This window comes from Pocillopora damicornis, chromosome 3, assembly GCF_964200805.1.
Source record: "Pocillopora damicornis chromosome 3, jaPocDami1.2, whole genome shotgun sequence".
In the NCBI taxonomy this organism is placed as follows: domain Eukaryota; kingdom Metazoa; phylum Cnidaria; class Anthozoa; order Scleractinia; family Pocilloporidae; genus Pocillopora; species Pocillopora damicornis.
Window position 1 is genome coordinate 8,144,159 of NC_142672.1, and position 21,978 is coordinate 8,166,136.

Sequence of the window (21,978 nt, forward strand, 5' to 3'; positions counted from 1 at the left end):
TCGCTGAAGGAATTTCAGTCGTCTGCATCTTAGCATGTAGAGAAACAGCTGGAATTCAATTACGGCATTCGACCATTTACTTCTTTTGCATGAGATAAGATGCCACATAAAAGCCATCTTCACAGCCTGAGGTGATCCTCTCGATACCTCGGCAAACAGCCATTGCAAATGTTTCATAGTCCAATGGAGGAAGACAACAGAAAAAAAAGGAAAGCAAAAGAAAAAGGAAAAGGAAAAAGAAATGCAACCTATCAGAAACGCTTTCCTTCAAATCGACAGTTTCGCTATCCACTTTCAGCGTGCCGAGCTTTCCGTCCCTTGTGATTTGCAGCAGTGTATTAAAGGGATCTGTAGAGTCTAAGAGAGCAGCTCCGAAAAGAAGTCTGTAAAAATCAGTAAAGGGGTAAGTTTCTAAAGAAACTGTGGTACTGTGGAGAGTATAGCAGGTAATTTAGTGTTAACAAGTGGGTTGAAAACGTAAACTAGCCACCGTAAAGGGTAAAAAAGCTGACGTTTCGAGCGTTAGCCCTTCGTCAGAGCGATTAGAGGAATAATCTAATCGCTCTGACGAAGGGCTAACGCTCGAAACGTCTTTTTTACCCTTTACGGTGGCTAATTTACGTTTTCAACCCAGTTGTTAACACTAAATTACCTGCGTAAAAATCAGTCCTTACTTTACCTCTTTCAGTCCATAATTTCTAATTAGGGCCGGGAAGAATCATGCCGCAGAAAATCTCAGTGTACTTAAAAAGCGACCTCGAGCTAGAAAAAAGTTAAAAATAGTTCGGCATTATTGAAATGATTTGACATCATTTGGCCAGCCATCATGGATTCAATAAGCTCTAAAAGAAGTTAAATTCCCATGGCGGGCTGAGTGGCTTTTAAATTTTACAAAAACTTTATTTATTTATTTTTTTTTACAAAAGCTATTCATAAATTACTTTGGCCAACAGAGTTAAGGTGATCAAAGACCTAGCCTTTTACAGCCTTTTGAACCGTAAATATGTGTGTTGTGTTGCTGCTACATAACGACAACTCTTTATAAAAAGGGCAGTGAATCGACGGACTAAGAAAATCCATTTTCTGCCAGAAGGGATTGATCGATTTCGTCTTGGTTTTTAAGTGCTTGTTACAATAATGAATCACGGCTTTACGCTATCAAGCTAGAACATCTGAACTTGCATTTAATTACATAGCGTTTACAAATCATATAGAGTTTCCAGGCATTTTCATACTCTTCCTGTGTCAAAGAGGTTAGTACACTTCTTTTTTAATTCCAGAGTTGTCCTGGTTTAGAGGATCACGGGCTTACAAGTCTTGGTCATTTTTGTACTCATCTTTCCAAGGAAATTCAGTAAATGTAACACTGATTTGAAACTTCCTCTCTACGAAGCAAAGTAATGAATATGACATTTTAGTCTCTGAAATATTGTTTGTGATGAATAATCTTCATTGACTTGGGTTGCTTCCATCAATTCCATAAACTGCAGGTGATCTTCCGCATGTTTTTTTTTTTAGAAAATGCGGAAAACTTTATTGATGGAAGCGCTTTCACATACTTAAATACTTAATACTTATAACGCGCGCATATTTATTCGCATATGCTCATATGCGCACATCGATGTAAATGATTCTATATGGAGCATGATTTTCCCTTCTTATCACTTACATAAGCTAACATGGCGCCCAAAAAAGAGAAGTTCTCCTCTCTGACGCGTTCATGTTCAAACTGAAATCCCTGACGAGGAGAGCAATTGCGGTTTCGAATCCAAGATCTGTGAAAATCGGAGGCGCCGTTTGGCGGGGGGATTCGGGGGACACCCCTTCCCCCTGAAATTTTAAAATTTCAGCGTTCGGAAATGTGATCTCCGTCTTTCAAGGAACAATTTAATGAATTCAAATGATCCGCTGAAATGTTAATCATTGCATTTTCTCCCCTTGATTGCGATTTGCTTTCTTGGATAACAATAAGAATTCAAAAGACGATAATTATATAGTTATTCAATTAATTATTTTTCGCCCCTTTTCAGTTGTCTTAGATTACGGCCGGGGGTTCGGCTAACCCCCTCCCCCCTTTCCCCGAAATCCACACGTCTTGTCCAGGTTTACCAAAGCATCTCTGGAAGTTTGTTGGACTAACTTAATTTGTTTTTTTCGAGGCTATCTTACAAAATGAAACTCTAATTTACGGTGTTCAAATAAAACATCCTCCTACGGTTGATGAAATACTAGTGTCTGACACAGATTAAGAGAAGAAACGCTTGACATACTTCATCTCACTCTGAAATTTGAGTCAGAAATTTATTTTATTACAAATTGTGATGCGTTAGTCGGTCATTCACTTTCGGACAATAAATCCTTCGTCGCTTGGCCTGCCTTTTATTCCCTCTAAATGCGTTAAGAGAAGGACTGACATTTTTGCAGAAGACGCAATTACTTCCACGCGCTTCGGTGAACTTGGACAAGATCGCACTTAAGTGGCGATATGTATATATACACCCTAGTTGTATCATTTCGCTTTTGCTACTCTTAGTTAGCTCGTACCAATTAGAGCTGTTACAATTTTTTTCTTCAGGAAAAATTGTAACGTTGTTCACGGCAACGTAAACTTTATAATGACATCTGATTTCGCTTCATTTAATTTTCTGCTTCTGGTTCACAAGGAAGGAATAGGCTGAAATGAAAAAAATTATTAAAAGGTATCTACTCACCAATCTTCTCAGAATGTGTTACCAAACAGGCTGCTAGTATACACACTGTGAGAGGAATGGAATGTATTTTCTGTTCTAAGTCAGCAAAGTTGATTCGTGAAATTTGCTCCCTCTCCAGAAATGTGCTTTTCTCCTCAAAACACAATTGAAAAACAGACGCTGCATTGCAGTGGATACTAAACGAGTTTTCGTCCTTTGAAAACAACGCAGCCAGGTGTTCGCGGTCACGAGCGTTTCAAAATGGATGCATGAGGCGTGAGGGAACACGAAAAACAGGTGGAGTACCCTTTGCAAGGAATGGCGGGCGTTTTGTTCGACCACAAATTACAACAAAAATAGGGAGTGTACTTGCCAATCGATCATGATTGATCATGTTATTTATTATTAAACTGCACAAAGTAGAGTACAGCTAACGCGCGCATAGAGCACAAACACGGTTATTTGGACGGTTGGTTTACAGTAAAAAAAAACCTGTTTAACCAGTCGGGTGCGCGCGCTACGCTTCTCTATCCGCTTTGCTTTTCCCACCTTATGAGGAATGAGCAGAATGACTTAGCAAAAGAGAGAAGCAGTTGGAAAATAAACGACTTATTAGATGTTTTAGCGTGTAGTATCGCTGAGTATTTTTTCTATTTGTTGGTGTTTTGACTCGCCCTCCAGGCACAACTCGTAAATACATCTCGTAAAAGTACTCAGCGATACTTCACACCAAAACGTCTAATAAAATATATTTATAATATACTAAAACAAACGATAGCTTTGAAGGCGCACTCTGGTTGACCACTCAAACTTCCATTATGCATTGCTATTCACCTCCGAGCATTTGCGAGCAGGATTCATGCCAAAAAAAAAAAAAAAAAAACCCAACATATCAGTGAAAGAACACGATGAGGAATGGAGGATCACTTGATAACAATACTGTCTGGTCAAGGAACACTTGCTGTTGTTTTCCCTTCGGACAATATACACCAAACAGGTACCAACCAATAATGCAAGCTAACTTCAGTCGATATTCTTTGTTTTATTTATGTCTGTTACCAACTTTCCTGTGTAAATTATATTGATAAAAATATAAATTTGATTTTCTTATTTTCTATTTCAAAAGACATTATTTTTGCGGAATTCCTAAGATTTTCTCGGCGTAACAATCATGGAACGCATTTACGTATCCGCACACAGTCTGTGGTAAAACAAGGTTCCATAATTCTATATTGTACAAATATTTCTATTTATAAACCAGATATCTTTACCTGCAAATGAAATTTCTTTACAATGCCACAAAAACTTTAATTTCTGTTTTACCTTATGGACTACTCATAACCAAGAATATTTCGTCTTTGGGCTGTTTGGCTTCAAAACCCTCAAACCCTCAAACTTCTGAACGTAATCTAGAGTACAGACACTCAATAGTTCTCAAGCCTTCCACTCTGGAGGAATGGAAAAAGTTTTCTCTCACTGCAATTTACTCTGGCAAAAAGGTGAATATTTTGACATCGTCAACTACACAGCGACCAGCGCTGTTTTAGGTCGCTGGATCGTTGTCTACTTCCAGTTTCGCGGGATCTTCACACGTAGTAAGAGCCATACGGTGAAACTCCGGTCTCATTTTGGATGGGGCTCCGCCGCGCTTAGGAACACTGGACACTTGTCTGTGCACCCAAGGAGCGTTTACCTTCCACACCTCTCGACCCACTGATACAGCTCCCTTATGGATTTGGTCCATGTTGAGCATCAGGAACTACAATCTCCGTCGCTAATCCCATTCACGGTTATACGTAGGGTAGTTTTGTCCGTGTCACCGCCAAGCGTTGGGACTTGGGTTTTTGTTTCTTAGCTCGTGGTTTTCGGTTAGCTCGACACGACAGAACAGCGCAGTAAATAACGATCAAAGTTGAGAAGAAAACCACGTACATTGGTAAGGTGGAAAGGACACTAATGTTGACCGCGGGAAGTTCATCCGGGTCTGAATCTGCTACATCCGGGTACGGGGCCACACGCTGCACGTGACGAGGCACTATCACGGGTAACTGTAAAACAATTGAAACGTTTTCAAAATGTTAGATGATTTAATTGATTCTGAAACGTGGCCACAGTTAAAATATTTTGAAATTGCCTGACTTTTCCCCGACAGACGTAAAATTTCTCTGCCAAATAAAATTCTCAATTTTAATTGGCCTTCAACCACCACTCACATCCTCTTAACACTTTAACCCCCAGATCAAATTTGTAATTCTCCTTACCGTCAAGCGGACAATTCTTATGTTAATTCAAAGAATTTAGTATTGGACCAACTAATTATCCCCAAATTGATAGTTTTCTTTATTCTCATCACTTATCTGGTTGATATTGTATTGATGTTGTAAGGAGAAAATCTCTCTTAGTCACTCTTGGGAGTTAAGGGGTTAACACGTAAATTTATGCTTTCAGCGAATTACAACGTACATGAATTGATAGTTCCTTTAAGTAACATAAAATAAGGATTGATTTTCTTGGAAACCCAACATCAGCTTGTCGTTCAATTTCACCAAATTAAATTTCACCAATCCAACACCTTTCACGTCTGTGAAACATACTGAAGAATTCGAAATGTCTATCCTCGTTTCTTTCTCAATTCCCTCTATTTTCTTTTATAATTTTTATCCCAGATAAATGAAATACACATATCATTTCAACGTTTCCTTTCGTGTGTGGATCATTCTCGGTGACGCAAAAATGATTCAAAACATCGGAAGATCGAGACCGTTACATGTACGTTCCCAAAACAATTATTACTGCGAGAAACAGCAATGCTTTTGAATCACTGAACGCAACAATTTCATCCAAAACTTTACTTTCTAGAGTCGACACTTTCCGCTACTTGCAAAAGGACACTACTTATGTTGACTTCACCTAAGATAAGCCTCTCAAATTTCAACCAGTCCAAGCCCATCGAGCTAATAAGAACGAATGAAAGAGAGTGATCTCACCTGATCTAGATTTACAGATAATAGCCATCTTTGCTTGTGAAGGTTTTCTGGGGCCGTTATATTGAGGGGCTCTGGTTTGCTCCACGCCTGAGCGGGACAATCAGGCAACGGGACTGTTTCAATAGCCCCTAGCTGGGTTGCATCCAGGACTTTGGAGTATTTATGGAGATGGTTCCCTGAAAAGAAATAAAAAAGAATCAAGAATGAAACTTCATAAACACAAAGGATTCTTCATGATGAAGTCTCTTAAGGATTCTATGCAAAATGAAAAGAATATAGTTGCAAGGCTAAAAAATTTAAACAAGGGAAGCTGGGCAATTCAACGACAAGACATTATGACAACACAGAGGTTGGCAATTGATCATATCAACACGTGTCACAAAGTTTCTTCAGCTTTGCAAATATCCTCATTGACTTACCATCCATTCTCTCTGGGACAGATTCAGAGGGTTTTGGGGGTCCACTGCTGAGATCCTTTAGAACAGGAGACAGAACACGATTTGCAGTGAAGTCTACAAGCAGGTCCAACAACCAGAAACAGTCTGCGGACAAAATTGGTGTTATCAGCTTAGTAAATCAAGTTAAGAAATCCCTAAAATTTCTCCGTATTACCTGTAACATACTTCACGAGTCTACCTCTTCGAAAACCAGCATGTCAATTTGTAAACAGGGGGAATAGAGAAGGCTAAATAAAAATTTTCTTTTTCCATTTTTACTGCCACAGGAAAGCCTGCTAAGGTAAGAGGCCCGGCTGTACTTTCTCGAAAATCATAAATCGCGAACTCAGTTTCTGAGGCTTTACAAAAGTAAAACAAGTCGTACCTTTTTCCATATGTGCGTTGTCAAGGCAATTCGAATCACCATACAAAACGATTCTACCACTTTGGAGGCCCGGTACTTGATAAAGCCCCAGAATTGCCACGTCCTCCTCGGTCTTAGTCTCCCCCGTTACAACTTCGTTCCCCTGATGATTCAATTTTTCTTTTATTACGAGACCGTCTGTTGGAAACGAGGCTATGCTTGTTCCGGACGAGTACAACACTGCAATGAAATGAAAAGAGTAGTTGAACTACATATTTTGTTCCGGCGAAGACTTCGAATGTATCCAAGCTGACAAAATTTCAAACTGTCCATCACTGAGATAGCTAACCCAAAAACTCATGCCTGTGATCAGTACAGGTAACAAAACAATGAAAAACGGTATGTTACAAATACTTTGTATCGCATTACCAACTGAACCAGATGATGGTTCGGCTTTCAAAAGTGAACGTCAACGAGTTCACTTTGCTCCTTAGCAGTGGGTCGAAGCACGAATGACAGGTATAAGTGGTAGAGAGCCAAAAATGACCACACGAAAAATACTGGGAAACTGCGATGATACAAGACATCATTCTTGCATACACTTGCACACAACGTGTATATGTCAAAGCTGAATCCGCAAGTTGTAATATGAGCAAAATGAAATTCCTCATGTCTGAGCAAATTAAAGATTTTTACGAAATAACTAAGAAACTACGCGCACTGGATAAAACCCACCGTTCGTTGTACCAATAAACGTATAGTTATCTTATAAACGCAATAACTGCAATTTCCATCAGTTAACCCCTCCTCCGTTCCGGGGAAGAAATTGTGGTTCATTACTTTTATAAAATAGCTATGTGTTTCACGGTACAGTAAACCATGGTTTTCTGAATGATCAGAAAGCGCGTGGAAACTCGAGTATTTCAAAAAGATGTCTTCAGTACTCAATATATGATAATCCCGCAGCGTTCAAGAGCCCACGGTAAGAGCCGTTTAAACAATGTACCTTTATTGTCTCCAATGGTGAATTCTCCCTCGTACACTTGATCACTGAAAGCCATGTTCCAGTGAGACAACAACGAGTTAATAGCTGGTACATTCACCCCTCCAGTGTCCGGCATCCACCATTGTCTCGTGTTCTCATCGTAAAACTTGATCTTTCTCATGACAGGCACATTGAACCAATCACCAACTACAATCACTGACAGGCCCCTCTCCTCCACATCCTCCCTGAGCTTGGCTACCTCTTCAGCAAAGTATTCCTCTTCGCTATCAACAAGAAGCAACGTGCCTAAAATAAACAAGAGCAGTTCTTCAGTTTGTTCCCATTTACTTTCGCAGCTCTGACATGGATGGTCTGAGAAACTGACAGCTTAAAGGTGGACGGTACACTTACTGTACTTTGAAGCATCAAAACATGTGAACGGAGCTCCAAGAACTTCTACGAAGTAACCAGCGTTCCTGAGATGCATGTACATATCCTTAAAATTGGTGTGAATATGATCACCATTCCTGAGAGAAAATACATGCGAAACGTCTCACTAATAGACATAACATATTGTTCATCTACCCAAGTAACCATAGAAATTAAGAACTTCCAGAATAACGTAAACAGCCACTTATAGGCCCTGGGCTTATACAACTTCGAAATGGGTTTCAGAGGCTTACATTTGCCATTTTCTGTTCAAGGTAGCACAGAGTTCGTTTATCTCATAACGAGAAAAGTAAGATGGGGGCTTATATCAAGGGAGATTTATAATCGTACGCATTTTTTTGTTTACAAGTACAGGGGCCTGTAACCTGGGGGGGGGGGGAGGGGGGGAAGAGGGGAGAGTGGGAAAATTTAGAAGTGGCAGTCTACGGTATCTCAGACGTACACATTTATGTATTTTGGTGCACGAGAAGCTCCTCCAAGTAACCAAAATTCCTAGGTTGACTTATGCTACTTATGTTCTCCATTTTATTTCATCTGACACAAAATTCTACGACCAATAATCACATCTGCTTCACGACTTTATAAGCACCTGATGCACAGGTTACCTAATCTGGTTCTCACTCTTCTTTTAACCCCCCTGTGAATTTCCCAGATCTCTTTTCACGCTCAGTACAAACACTTACCAGTCTAACGGGTCGTTTCTCATTTTTAAGTTGTCTCGGGGAAAATATCCTGACGGGTATCGAAGATTGTGAAATTGGTCCCACAACAATCGTTTGCTGCACGAGAATAAAAACGAAAATATTCAAAACCACAACTAACGATTCAAACATTTATCTTAAAGAGCAATTTTCAACTGTGTCGATTAGTAATCAGAGATTTTTTTTGCTTTTACTTAACTTTGCTCCGTGATTGGTTAAAAAACTCGCGCCATTCTCTCAACCAATCAGGTGAAAAACTAAAAACCATCGCAACTTGGTCATTCGTGTTTTCCGGCGCTTCAAGCAGTTTGCTTATTTCGCTTTGAGTTCTTACTGGTTTATGAAAATCTGATGTAAAGCTTTATTTTGATTAGTCGCTAGGATTACTTTGGTTTTAGGATTTTTGGACACTTAGTTGAAACTGTTCAATGTACACCATTTGAAAAGAAGTACTAAGGACCCAGCCCTGACCATTCCGAATATTAAAATATCAATTCTCCTCACTGTCTACAAACCTCTTCTTGTAGTTGTCGCTTTAAAAATTTAGTGTTACAGTGACTAAAACGATACCCACTCGTTGATAATTCCCTTTTGTCTCAATTTTCTTATCACTGAACAATATAAGTAAGTTGACATTGTATGAAAAACCTTTTTATCGGTCACATCTAAAAGAAATAGGTTTAAAACGCATTTCAAGAGCATTCAAGTTGAAATTCAACATACGAACTAAAGTGGTTTAGCAATGTACACTTCAACATACCTCCTGGGTGGGGTGGGTATAATTTTAACGCGAACTGGCAGTTTGATTGTGGATCGCCGGGGTTCTATGTCAGATTCCTGAAAACAAAATATAAGCAAACAGAACATTAACGGATAAAACACATCTACGAAGGAAAGAATTAATAATTCTTCTTGTCGCTTCATGCTTTCAAACCAGGATAAACTATTGCTGAATGAGCCATTTGGCTCGAGTACACACTTTACTAGGACCTTTCATTCGACAGCCATATCTCTTGTGGCGATCCAAAATCGTAAATCAAAAAACACAACGCCAATGACGACCTACCTGTGGAGGGGACACGACTGTAAGTGACACGTGACCTTGCGCGATGCCTTCCCATGATTCAGCTTTCTTAGCAGGTGTAATAACTACAGCAAGATATCCAGACCATGGCCACAAGACAGAGGAGTATGAAAATCCGACCTGTAAGAAGTAACTGTCTTAATTAAGATCAAAACCATCGTCCTGTGTTTTCATGTTCACGGGCAAAGTCACTTTCAAAAACTACATTAAATGTCGGTGTGCTTCGTCTCAGAGTATTATAAATAAACAAACTAAGATAGCGACACACATTACAATACTCTGTGCTGCTTAAGATGCAAAATAAGGCAACAAGCCATGCCTCTTTGTCTATTGAACTGAATAAGCTGCAACGATTTATGTGCATGTAGATCCCACACAACAATTGGTAACACTCAGTCTATTTAGTATATAAGCTATTTAAGGATAACTCCTCGATTGCCCAAAAGAACTATCACTTAGCGAAAGGGCGACCAGTAAATAGTCGTGAAATTTTGGAAGCACTCTATCTAGTGGTGAAACACTTTCCTCTGATTTATTAAGTTTATTTGTTTTCTTAACTTCTGTTAATAACGCACATCATCAGGTTAATTTCCCTTAACCTTACAATTCGCCACTCGAACCCTGTCACGTTACAGTGTTTCTCAAACAGCGCTTGGCCCCGAGCGAACACTGTATTGCAGGTTACAAGTAAAGAATTACAGTAAGTCACGCAAGAGTTAAACTGAAGCTTAAGCAGCAGAGGGTATTGCAATATTACCTGGATATAGTCGCCATTCTGTGGTAAATAAGGATGCCACGTCGGCTGTGGGAGAGTACAGAGATAAATTTAGGTAACATGAACATGAACTGTAAACATCACAGCAATATAGCCCTACTCTCCCTAGTGAGAAATTTCCCAAGGTAATTCATATCAAAGCAACAGAACGCTTTTCGATTGGGTGCCGTGAAACCAAACTGAAAGTTATCACTACGACCAATCAGATGAGAAGACAATGCTCTAGAGAACCAATGAGGACTCAGGGTAAAACAATGAAAACTTCCCAAAGCGCGGGAAAAAGCGGGTGACCAAGTTGAGATAGGTTTTTGTTTTGCATATGATTGGTTGAGAGAATTGCGCGAGTTTTCTGGGCCAATCACAGAGCGAAGTAAAGAAAAACTAATGCAAACCTTGATTACTTTCGACAATCAATTGAAAACTGCTCTAAAAAGAAAAATAACGAACAAACCCAAAATCAAATAATGAAAAATATCAAGGGCACCACAACTTACTTTCCCTTCAATTTGCCCAGTTACACCCATTCCGTTCAAAATGGTGATCTGTAAACAAAACAAAAATAACCGAAGTGTTTGTCGCACTAATAAATTTTATTAACAACGATATCATTACCCCCTTTATTACACCCATTTCGCTGGTGGTCCCTGTTGGCTCTAAATGATACGATTTATTAACGAATCGCACCATTTTTTGCCTTAAATCGCATCTTTTTCCAGCCAATGAGGAGGCTACACTAAAAACAAATTTTAAAAACTCTTATTCCCCCCCCCCCCCACCCAAAAAAAAAATGGATGAATTTAATTTCAAACAAGCTAAGTACTACATCAATAAAATATTTGAACTGACCAAATCCTGTATTTGGGCGATTTCAAAATGGATGTAATAAAGTGGTAATTGAATCTCGTGTCGTGCAATTTTGGCCTGAAATCATACTTGTGATTTCAAATTGAACTCGCACTGCACGTTCGTTCGATTTTGAAATCACGCGTATGATTTCAGCCCAAATTGTACTCCACTCACTTCAATTACCATTATAAACATTATACCGCATACTTACATTAACAATGGTTGGCATTCCACCATAGTATAAGGGTTGCGTGCAGTATGGCCACATGTAAGGACACTCGGTTAAGTCGATGTAAGCTGGACTCAAACTGTAAGTTACAAGAATAAAAACAAAATTTATTTCATGCTGAAAGACAGCAGAAATCAAAATTTACAATTTTCACGAGCTTGCGACAAGCGATAGTTTCAGGCCTAAACATACAAAGTGTGTATTATACTCTTTCCCTCTTGTTTTTTTCTCTGCTTTTTTCAGAAAGGATTTCATATCGGCTCTTTAGTGTTTATTTATTGAGGTCTCTTGTGATGATAATATAAACCTACCTGGCCTGTGGTTTGTAATTGCTCAGAATTTGATAAGCTTTGATAAGATCGAGCTTGCCATGACCTGGAATCAAAATAGTGAACAGTAAGATCAGGGTAGCGTGGATAGCGCATCGGCAAGAGCTCTCGTCTTTCATCGTTGTAGCCTGGGTTCGATTCTCGAACCTGACGTCACAGGACCGGGTTCCGCGGGCTTAAACGCTCAAAACGGCAGTTTGAAAACTCTCTACGGTGGCCAATTTACGTTGTCAACTCGGTTGATAATACCAGATTACCCTGTAATTCCAGTTTCGACCTTTACACACTTTAATTTTCTCACAAGTACCTTGTTCAAAAATGTTAAATCCTGGAAGACGGCGAGCTGAAGCCATTAGAGCTTGCTTGACACTCGCTGGGTTTACATTGTTTCCACGATGTTTAACAGCACTGAAAACGAAGAAAACAAAACGTCACTTGTAAATGTACTGTCAATCCTTAGCCCTCACTAGTGATCAGATACGAATAATATAAGCACTGTTAATCGTGAAGTCTGATCGCCAGAGTAAGACTGTCCTGTCCTGCTGTATAGATACCAAATGTTCCCAAAATGAACAATGAGCGGTCGACCAAATGAATAAAATTTGTAATTTGTGCTGTGGATTTGCTGGATTTACCTGAGTAAAAGAGAGACTGCTCCTGCCACAACTGGCGACGCAACACTTGTCCCAGATAATGAGCGGCATCCACCTCTGTAAATGGCACCAAAAGAAAACAATAACGTGTTTCATGTTTATCAAGGTTCTTGGTAATGTACGAAGTAGATGCCTGGGTGTAAGAAGTGAATGAGCTAGATAGCTTACAATTCAAGGAACAAAGTCAAAAGCCAATAACGAGGTATCGGAGTACATGTTTGTTCCGCCAGAAAATCTTTGCAAAATTAGAGACTTTGATCAAATGCTACAGTATTTTACACATTCTCATGCATGCGAGGCAGTATGACACCTTTCTTTTCCTTTTTTTTTGGCAGGATGAAAAAAAAACCTTATTAAAAATTCACTAGTACGCACACTAACGACAACAAGTAAACGAAATGCAAAGAAAACATCCTAAAAGTTGAATGTATGTAGTGAAGGAAACCACTTACTTGAGGCTTGAGCCTCGCACCCCTGAACCGTACGTAACAACATCTGGTTTGACTCGCCCATATCCTCCTGGTAGTTCCTGAGGATCAAAACGAAAAAAGATAGGTTGGTGATACTCTGACATTGAGAATCCTCCTATTGTACACGTAGGTGAAAATGAACTTTTCCTTACCCATGTCGTCATTCCCCTGGAAGAAAAACGTGCAATATGGTCTTCAAAGTTGATACCACCGACTCCGATGACATCCATCTGATCAGCGGGATTGTTTAAAGTTCTACCATCCAAACATAAACACAAAAAATATAGGTTGATTAATAAGAGCACGCATAGCAACACTCAAATTCTGCAAACAAGCAGCGCCCATAACAGTGATTTAACAGAGAAATGAGTAGCATCTTAATGGAGTTGAAAGTGATATGGGATCGTCAAAGTAGTGGATATAACGCAACAATGTAAAATCGATCTTGCATTGCACGATATTCATTTGATGAAAGGTACAGTTGACCTCAGATACACACTGCAACTCAAACCTTCACTTACTTAAACATCAGGCATCAAACTCAAACTGAGTTCTTCACCCCCTGGATTTCTGTCATAAATTCACCCTTTAATTCCACCTTTATCTTTAAGAACCAATTTTTGTCTCCCTTCAAGTCATTTTATGTTTAGAATTACACGGTTTTTTTTCTTACCCATACAATGGGCCATCATTACCAATGGCAGAAACCATTACAACACCATTTGCAGTGAGCTCCCAGACCTAAGACAAAAGTTACAAAGCAAAAAAAATATTTCAGAGAAATTATTTTCCATAAGCTCCTGATGATCTTGAATACACATGAACGTGTGCACTACCTTTAAATACACACTGTAAAAACTAGGGATTTTTCACCACCAAAACACAGGCACTAAATAAAGAGTGAAATGACATCTAAGCCACTACATTGTGCCTTTTGAATTATTATGTATTGAATTTTTTTTGATAATTATCTCTTCCTCATTCAAATTACAAAACTTGTCAAACGTTTTCCAACAACTCTGAGCAGTTACAACATGTAGAGATATCCTTGTGCAACTTTTCTTCACAGATGAATTTTCATGAACATCTGAAGATAGTTCAGAAGCAAAAGAGGAACTGTTGCTTTCACATGTGTACAAGTACAGTGAATGTGTACATAAATACCCACTTATGTCCAGAAATGAATGCCATAAAAAAAGGCAGATTTGATGAAATTTCATCAAAATGAGCAAATATTTACAGATTTGACCATTTTGACAAATTTTCACCATTTTATTACTGCATGCATTTCTGAACATTGAATGCCAGTACAGGCACAGCTTCTGAACAAACCTTGTCAACAAAAGGCTGATCCATGAAATCAGGTCCTCCAATGCTCAGGTTCAGAACATTCACTTTTTTCAGGATTGCATAGTTAAAAGCATCCAGAAACCAAGATGTGTAAGACACCTAAATGTACAGATAATACACATGTAAAAAGGTGGTGTTACATGAAGTGAGAAATAGCTATTTTGATAAAAGCATTCCGTTGGAAAATGATAGATCAATTCTATATTCAGATTATGAAGTTGCATTAGTATGTAACAGTTTGAAGAGTGATTGAAATGAAAGTTCAATTACAATGAAGCCTATTCTTTAAAACGATAAACCGCCAACAACAGAAAAAACAAAACATCTACCTTATACATACTAATGAGGCAGATGTATCAAGCTTATGCACGCACATGCGATTTTTTGACGTACAGATTTTTTTATTTGCAATTTTATGCAATTTTTGGTGTACTTTATTTGCATTTTTCAGTTAACATATGAGCGAGCAAGAAAAACATCAATGCATGCCACAAACCAGTGCACTACCTGACTATTGGTAAAAACTCTGAAAATGTGAAGCTCTGCATCAGGGGCAAACCCTAAACATTCCCGTGAACTTGCCACAACACCTGCAACAAAGGTTCCATGGCCAAGACCTACAAAATAAGAAAGACATTTAGGTGAAGATTTCTCCATGGGTCACCAATATAAAACATTTAACAGCCTCCTGTATTTTGTTTAGTTGCATTTTCTGTGATAATGTGTGTCAAATAAACTTGGTTGGGATATCTTCAGTAGAACCTTAAAGTCTCATGGTCAAAAGATGCACACTTCCTACTGGTCTACATGTACATGATTGTATATAACTTGCTTTATAACAGCAAACAAGAAACAAAACAAAAGGCAATTTGTGATCTTACCATCATCAAGGGTCTTTTCCTCTGTCCAGTTTGTCCTGTCCATGACCTTTCTGAAGTGTGGATGATTCTTTGGCAAACCAGTGTCAAAAATGGCTACTTTAACATCATCACCTTAAAAAGAATCCATGTAAACATTAAGCATAAATTTACATGTGTATATGTTTTTTTTTTTTTTAATTTTTTAATCATAGTCTACTGGTTAAACTTTGAGAAAATTTTGAGAGTTTTAACCCTTTAATACCTAAGAGTGACAAGCATCTCACTTCTCCTTACAATATCTCTCTGAAATTACAGGTTAATGTAAAGAGAATAGAGGAAATGATCACCAACTAGAGAACCTCTTGATTGTGAGCCAAATTCTCCTTTTCAGTACTTTAAGAAATATATAGAGGACAGTAAGGAGAATATGCATACTGATGTTAGGGTGTAAAGGGTTAAAAACAATGCTCATAAACAGTTTTGTTGCACAACAAATTATTCAAACACTTTTGAGTACCTGTGTGGCCCATACTCCAGAGCACATCAGCTTGTAACACATGAACAATCTGGAATAAAATATAAAAAAAAGAAAGCCAGCTAATGAGTGAACAGAAGGCAAACAAAGTAGCCTAGGGAAACACAATGAACAATGAAAAAAAAAATTATTACAATGACAACAGAACATGCAAATATGTATTTGCATCATTTAAATGTACCAGTTGGTATCTTATAGCACAATTGACTTGAATGTGAAGTGTACATTGTGGTTTATTTTATTTCCTTAATTAGAATTCTCTCAACAAATTCGACTTAAAATCTTAAATACAAAACAGAGAAAATCATGAATCTAACCAGTGTGAAAAATGTCAAATTAAGACAGAATTTGAGCCCCATTGTGAAGTTTAATGCCTCAGAACACAATACAGTTGGTAACCAGTCAACTCGCCGACGGACCAACTCGCCGACTTATAAAATTGAGCAGAGACGTCGGCGAGTTGGTCCTCAATCCAATACAACTTATTAGAAGTTAAACATACAAAAAAGTAAAAGTAAGCTGAAACATCGGTGAACATTGGTGAACATCAACAATGACTATAACAGCTTTTAAAAGACGCGAACGAGATAACTCGTTCGCGTTTGAAGCAGTTAGAGTCATTGGTGATGTTTACTTCGCTTTATTCGCCTTGAGATCCTTATAAACTTTGTTGCAAATAAAAAGAAATGCTTTTTACTAAAGATCTTGTCTAGAAAGCCAAGTTTTCATTAAAAAATCTGAGCGATCGACATGATGAGTCTTTACGGTGTTGTTGTCGCACAATAACTCGTTCGCATCTTAAGCTGTTATAGTTATTGGTGATGTTCATCAATGTTCACCAATGTTTAAGCTTCTGTTTGATGTTCACCAATGTTCACCAGTGTTTTTTTTACTAAATATCGTTTACTTTTCTGTATGTTTAACTTCTAATAAGTTGTATCGGATTGAGGACCAACTCGCCGACGTCTCTACTCGATTTTTTACATCGGCGAGTTGGTCCGTCAGCGAGTTGACCATAATTCATACAGTTAGCCCCCCTTAAGAGCTTAAGCAGACAGCAGATCTTTTGAACAGAGTCTAATGCATTTACCACTAGGCCATAACATCCTCAGTGAGAATGAATATGTACATGCACCAATACTAGTAATGTTTTATATGTGTATCTGGGTCTTCATCATTTTTACCTGTCTTGGGACAGATCTGAGGATTCTTCTACCAGGGTTGTGACGAAGCTGAGACTGAATAAGGCTGTGACTCTGAAAAGATTGATGCACACAATTGGTTGACAATTAAATTCATACTTTTGATATTCATTTTTTTTTTGGTCTGTCTCTAAACACTGCATTCCTTAGCAAACTGTGAAGATAAAACGCTAGAGACCAAAACTCACCAATGCTAGACTGGAGCGTGTTGTCCTCCTGTCCAAAATAAATCACATTGATACAAGTAGTTTAAGATGCATACAAATTTGTAAGGTTCACTTTAAAAGAGAGAAGAAATGAACATCAATTTGGAAAAAATGCTGTATTATTTATAACCCTTTAACTCCCAGACGTGATCAACATGCCACTTCTCCCAATAATATCCATACATTATTTAGCAAACAGGTGATGAGAATACTCAAACTTATCGCAAAGAAGTTGTCATTCTTGATCCAACACCAAGTTCTCGTAACTAATTTACATGAAAATGTGTGGCAGGTAGAGAGGAGAATTAACAATCATATCTTAGGAGTTAAAGGGTTAATGTAAACATGTACATGTACCTTGCACTCCACACCTGTGACCAACAACCAACATCCTGTTCTGCACAGTCTGCATCTGCACTCTGTTCAGTTTCCTTCTTCAGTTCATCCTCTTTCACTGCAAGTGAGAGATTCTCATGAGTAAATACATTGTACATGTCTATTTGAGAATCTTAAGCAAAAGCTTTATTAAAGCTGAATTCAAGGGAACTGATTCACTGGCAAGATTTAATGGCTTCCTTTTTACAAACACACAAGCACAATGCAGCACTTGAATATTTATGTACACCTTATATGACACTGAGTTAAAAGTCAGCAAATTGTAATGCAGGTACATGTACCTTCTATGCTCTTGAGAAATCTTTCAACTCTTTTTTGCGGTGTAACACTTCGGACCTTAGGATGTCTCTTTAGTGCATCAACACCACTTCTTGTGTCTCCTTTCAACTGTTGATAACAAGTTCATGTGCAAGTGAGAAAGTTCAAAATTAACCCTTTACACCCTAACATCAGTATGCATATTCTCTATACTTTCTCTATACATGTCTTAAGGTTCTGAAAAGGAGAATTTGTTTAACAATCAAGAGCTTCTTTAGTTGGTGATCATTTCCTTTATTCTCATGACCTTCATGTTTCATTCAGGGTGATCTTGTAAGGAGAAATTAGATGTCAGTCACTCTTAGAGGTTAAAGGGTTAATGAACTGAAAGACAATTTAACCTACAACTTAAATATTGAGTCAATGAACAAGTTGAGATTTCATTTTGCAACCAAACTTTGAATTCCTGGAATTCTAAAGCCTTATAAGTATCTGTTGTTTTAGCCTTGCCCTCTGACATAAATATGTTCATAACCCTTTCACTCCCATGAGTGACCAAGACAGAATTTCTCCTTACAATATCAGTACAACATCAAGCAGACAAGTAACAAAAATAAAGAAATATATCAATAAGGGGATTATTAAGGTAACCGGTCATTTCGCACAAAAGACTTTTCGCACAAGTCTTTTAGCACAAATTTTGGACCATTCGCACAATTCTTAGTGATCATTTCGCACAATAATCATAAGTGAGAAAAATCAATATAAAAGGTATACTGATTGATACTGATAAGACATTTCACCTTCACATGATCCAACGGCGAGAACGTAGACATTTATTTACGTAATAACTTCAACTAGATCAAAATGCTCGTGAACATGATCACTATTCTTTCTTGAAGAAAGGAAAGGTACAAATCTCTCTCTCCATGAATATGTAAGGAAAGGTAAAAGAAGTAATCGTTCGAATAGGGAGTTCTTTACATTCTTCAAGTAAGAATAGTGATCGTGTTCACAATCGTTTCGATCTAGTTGAAGTTATTACATAAATAAATGTCTATGTTCTCACCGTTGGATCTTATTGAAAGTGACATGTGAAGGTGAGATGTCTTATCAGTATCAATTAGTATACCTTTTATATTGATGTTTCTCACTTATAATTGTTGTGCGAAATGACCACTAAGAATTGTGCAAACGTTCCAAAACTTGTGCTAAAAGACTTGTGCGAAAAGTCTTAAGTGCGAAATGTCCTGTATGCAATTATTAATTAGTAAGGGGAATTAATCATGAGATCCTCAGAGTGAAAAGGTTAAGAGGCACTGGCTTCATTAGAAATAGTGACTGGTTTTATATTGGAAAAGAAAAAAACACATCAAATCTCTCAACTGCTTCGTGGTAAAATGGGAACCGCTCAAAGAATTATTTGTCAACTTCACATACTTTTACAAGAGAGAAGTCACTTGGGTAGTCACTGGCAGGATTATGCCGAGGGATAATTTTCCAGAATTTAACAGAGGACAAATCAAGGGCTGACATGACATATCCATCCCTAGCTGAAGTGGTATAGTATCCATTGAAGACAACAATGTATTCTACAAAAAATTACAAAATTGTCATCATAAGATTAAAAACTGAGTGTCAGAAATACATGTGTTCAGCTAATGAGAAGAAATATTTATATATTGACAAGAGTTAACAGAAAATTATCTACACTAGAATTAGAGAAAATGTATGAAAAAAAATTAGGAGAATTGATTCCATATCTTCACCGTGAAATGGTTAAAACAAGCATGGCCATATGAACACTCAGGTTGTGCAAAATCAATCACTTCAATAATAAAATCATCATCATCCAATCATTAGTTTTTGGTAAATTGTTTGGAAACAATAAAATGATTGGCATTTTACTCTGCTTTCTAATAAAGAAGAGAGATTAGCAACATTGGATTTGATTAAGTCCCTAAAATGTTAATTACTCCATATGAAGAGCTACGACTGTCTTTTACTTCTAAATGTACTTTGACTTCCACTCCAGTTAAATACACCATTTCTATCAAAAGGCAAATGCTCATGCCATTAACTCAACCACATGGCAATTTAGAGGTAAGAATAGTGAAATTAACCTTATACCTGGTTTTGTGATTTAATCTGTACGTGTAAGTGAAAACCTTTACAATAATTTTAGCAATTTTAAATTCATATTTCAGACAGTAACAAATTTACATCTTCAAGATGGTGTAATTATAAGAATTATCGTTCTGCAAGATTCTCAATCGCTACTTTGCAAGAGAACGGTGTTTCTAATAAATCACGAGGTTCTGAAATCACACTTGTAAAAGCCTGATTGGTTTGCGCTGTTTCGTAAGGGCAATCACTGAACTCACTAAGGGGTTTCACATTGACTATGATGCAAAATCACTGTAACGACCACTTCATCTCAATTTCCACACCACTAAAAGTTCTACACTAAACCTAAATCTTCAAATATCTCCATCTTAACTTGAAGTATTCTCATCGTAGATATAAAATAACATTTGATGATAAACGCAGAAAACGTGCCTTTTAAATCCAAATAGTAAAGACCATTCACATGTAAGAAAGACGAGTCTACACACACACACACACACACACACACACACACACACACACACACACACACACACACACACACACACACACACACACACACACACACACACACACACACACACACATCCTGTTTACAAAAAGAAACTCTCGATCGAGGCGACTCAAATGATGTTCTCACCGTTTTCGACAACGGAGGTCTTGTAATCGAAGAAGGATTCCTTTGCGACGGAAGGCGATGAAGAATTACGAGAACAGTTTTCGAACGGTGTTTCATGAGACGAGTTAACAAGAAGGCATGAAAGACAAAACATCACCCAACCGCGTCGCCACCGACAGCCATGCTTCTTTCCCGTGGCAGGCATGGGCCTAAAGTAACGTTCATCAATCGTCTGCTAAAGCCAGTCCATCTCAGTCGAGAAAAGCGGATAGAGAACTCGATGTTATAGGAAACTACTATCTTCACTTGAAATGCTCTTCACACCATTAAAACATGAAATGGTTTTGGAAGGTAATCATGTGACGGTGACATCGAGCCGTGATTGGCTGAATCTCCCGGCGCACGGAAACAAACTGACCTTGTGAGGAATGTAGTTGACCATCAATAGCTTTGCGAATAAGTTATTGCCATGGGTAACTCACTATTTTCATGTTGGGAAGACAAAAAGAAATCAGCTGAGCTACACACACAAACAAAGTGCGAATAGGTTTTAATATTATTTACTAGTCGTACTTAAGAGAGAATTAAAAAAAAAAAAAAAGGAAAAAGAAAGAAAGAAAAGGGAAAAAAAATAAAAGGAATAATAACTAGATTTTTCAAACGTATTAAAGGATTGGTACGATAAACTGTAAATCACAGAGGATGAGGAAATTTGGGTGAGAAAGTGCTCAAAGCTGGGATGGAAGACTTCCACGTGTTATGGTAAATGGAAAAAAAAACCAATATTTGATAGAAGACTCCATATGGCAACAAACGCGGAGTAGTGGTCAGCGGTTTCCAACAGAAGAGTCAAGGGCAGAGCGTAATCCAACTGAATCTGAAATCAATTTCAAGAAAGCAAAATAAAAACAATCAAACCGACAAAAGTATACAAACAAACAAACTTAAAAAGAAAAGATGTTCATGATCATTCAAACCATACGGCCTAGTATTTTTCTCTGTTTCTTTTACGGCTGTCATCCGGATTCATCACGCAACACGCTCATTGCGTGAGAGAGTGCGTGATGCATAACGAGCCAAAGCAGGAGAATAGATTTGTAGATATTATCTTTGTACCCCGTTCCACAGTTCTAGTTCATAACATATACCCCAGAATTACCAGAAAGGCGATGAGAGGAGCGGGAGGGTGGGGTGGAGGAGGGAGCCCACAGACCCGCAGACCCCAATCTTCATCAGCTTTCATGTGCCCGAAGCCCTGCTTTTCCCTTAAGCAGGGACATGCCTAGAAATTTTTTTTATCTATTTGTAGTTCTTCGGAAATTTTCAAAAGCTACTGAACAACCAAAATAGGGACTTCCTTAGTGGTGGAAACGCAAGTGGACGCAAGCACATGCGCTGCGATGCCGTTACACACCATCTACCACA

The 21,978-nt window shown here is 38.1% G+C and overlaps 1 protein-coding gene across 1 annotated transcript; it reads right to left on the reverse strand.

Annotated features, from left to right (window-relative positions):
* Positions 1-3,712: 3,712 nt before the first annotated feature.
* On the reverse strand, positions 3,713-21,423 carry LOC113685328 (membrane-bound transcription factor site-1 protease). The gene is made up of 28 exons (XM_027202825.2): positions 20,575-21,423; positions 19,248-19,399; positions 17,831-17,936; positions 17,511-17,607; positions 17,136-17,163; positions 16,930-17,001; positions 15,728-15,776; positions 15,232-15,342; positions 14,858-14,967; positions 14,333-14,449; positions 13,674-13,741; positions 13,153-13,255; positions 12,983-13,059; positions 12,513-12,587; positions 12,185-12,285; positions 11,860-11,923; positions 11,531-11,627; positions 10,968-11,015; positions 10,456-10,500; positions 9,681-9,818; positions 9,375-9,451; positions 8,597-8,692; positions 7,875-7,990; positions 7,485-7,769; positions 6,500-6,718; positions 6,097-6,219; positions 5,678-5,853; positions 3,713-4,738 (listed from the first exon to the last, which is right to left on the reverse strand). Exons 1-28 carry the CDS (start codon positions 20,756-20,758, stop codon positions 4,481-4,483), a joined length of 3,192 nt encoding a protein of 1,063 aa, XP_027058626.2. The 5' UTR covers positions 20,759-21,423; the 3' UTR covers positions 3,713-4,480.
* Positions 21,424-21,978: the final 555 nt, after the last annotated feature.

What these genes read in the sequence shown, in the direction of transcription:
- LOC113685328 (XM_027202825.2), bottom strand. Translation starts at nt 20,758, where the DNA reads ATGCCTGCCACGGGAAAGAAGCATGGCTGTCGGTGGCGACGCGGTTGG. An exon ending in AATGATGGCCCATTGTATGG is followed by an intron (nt 13,256 to 13,673) that starts GTAAGAAAAAAA and finishes TTTGGATGGTAG; the next exon opens with AACTTTAAACAATCCCGCTG. An exon ending in TATCTGTAAATCTAGATCAG is followed by an intron (nt 4,739 to 5,677) that starts GTGAGATCACTC and finishes ATTGTTTTACAG; the next exon opens with TTACCCGTGATAGTGCCTCG.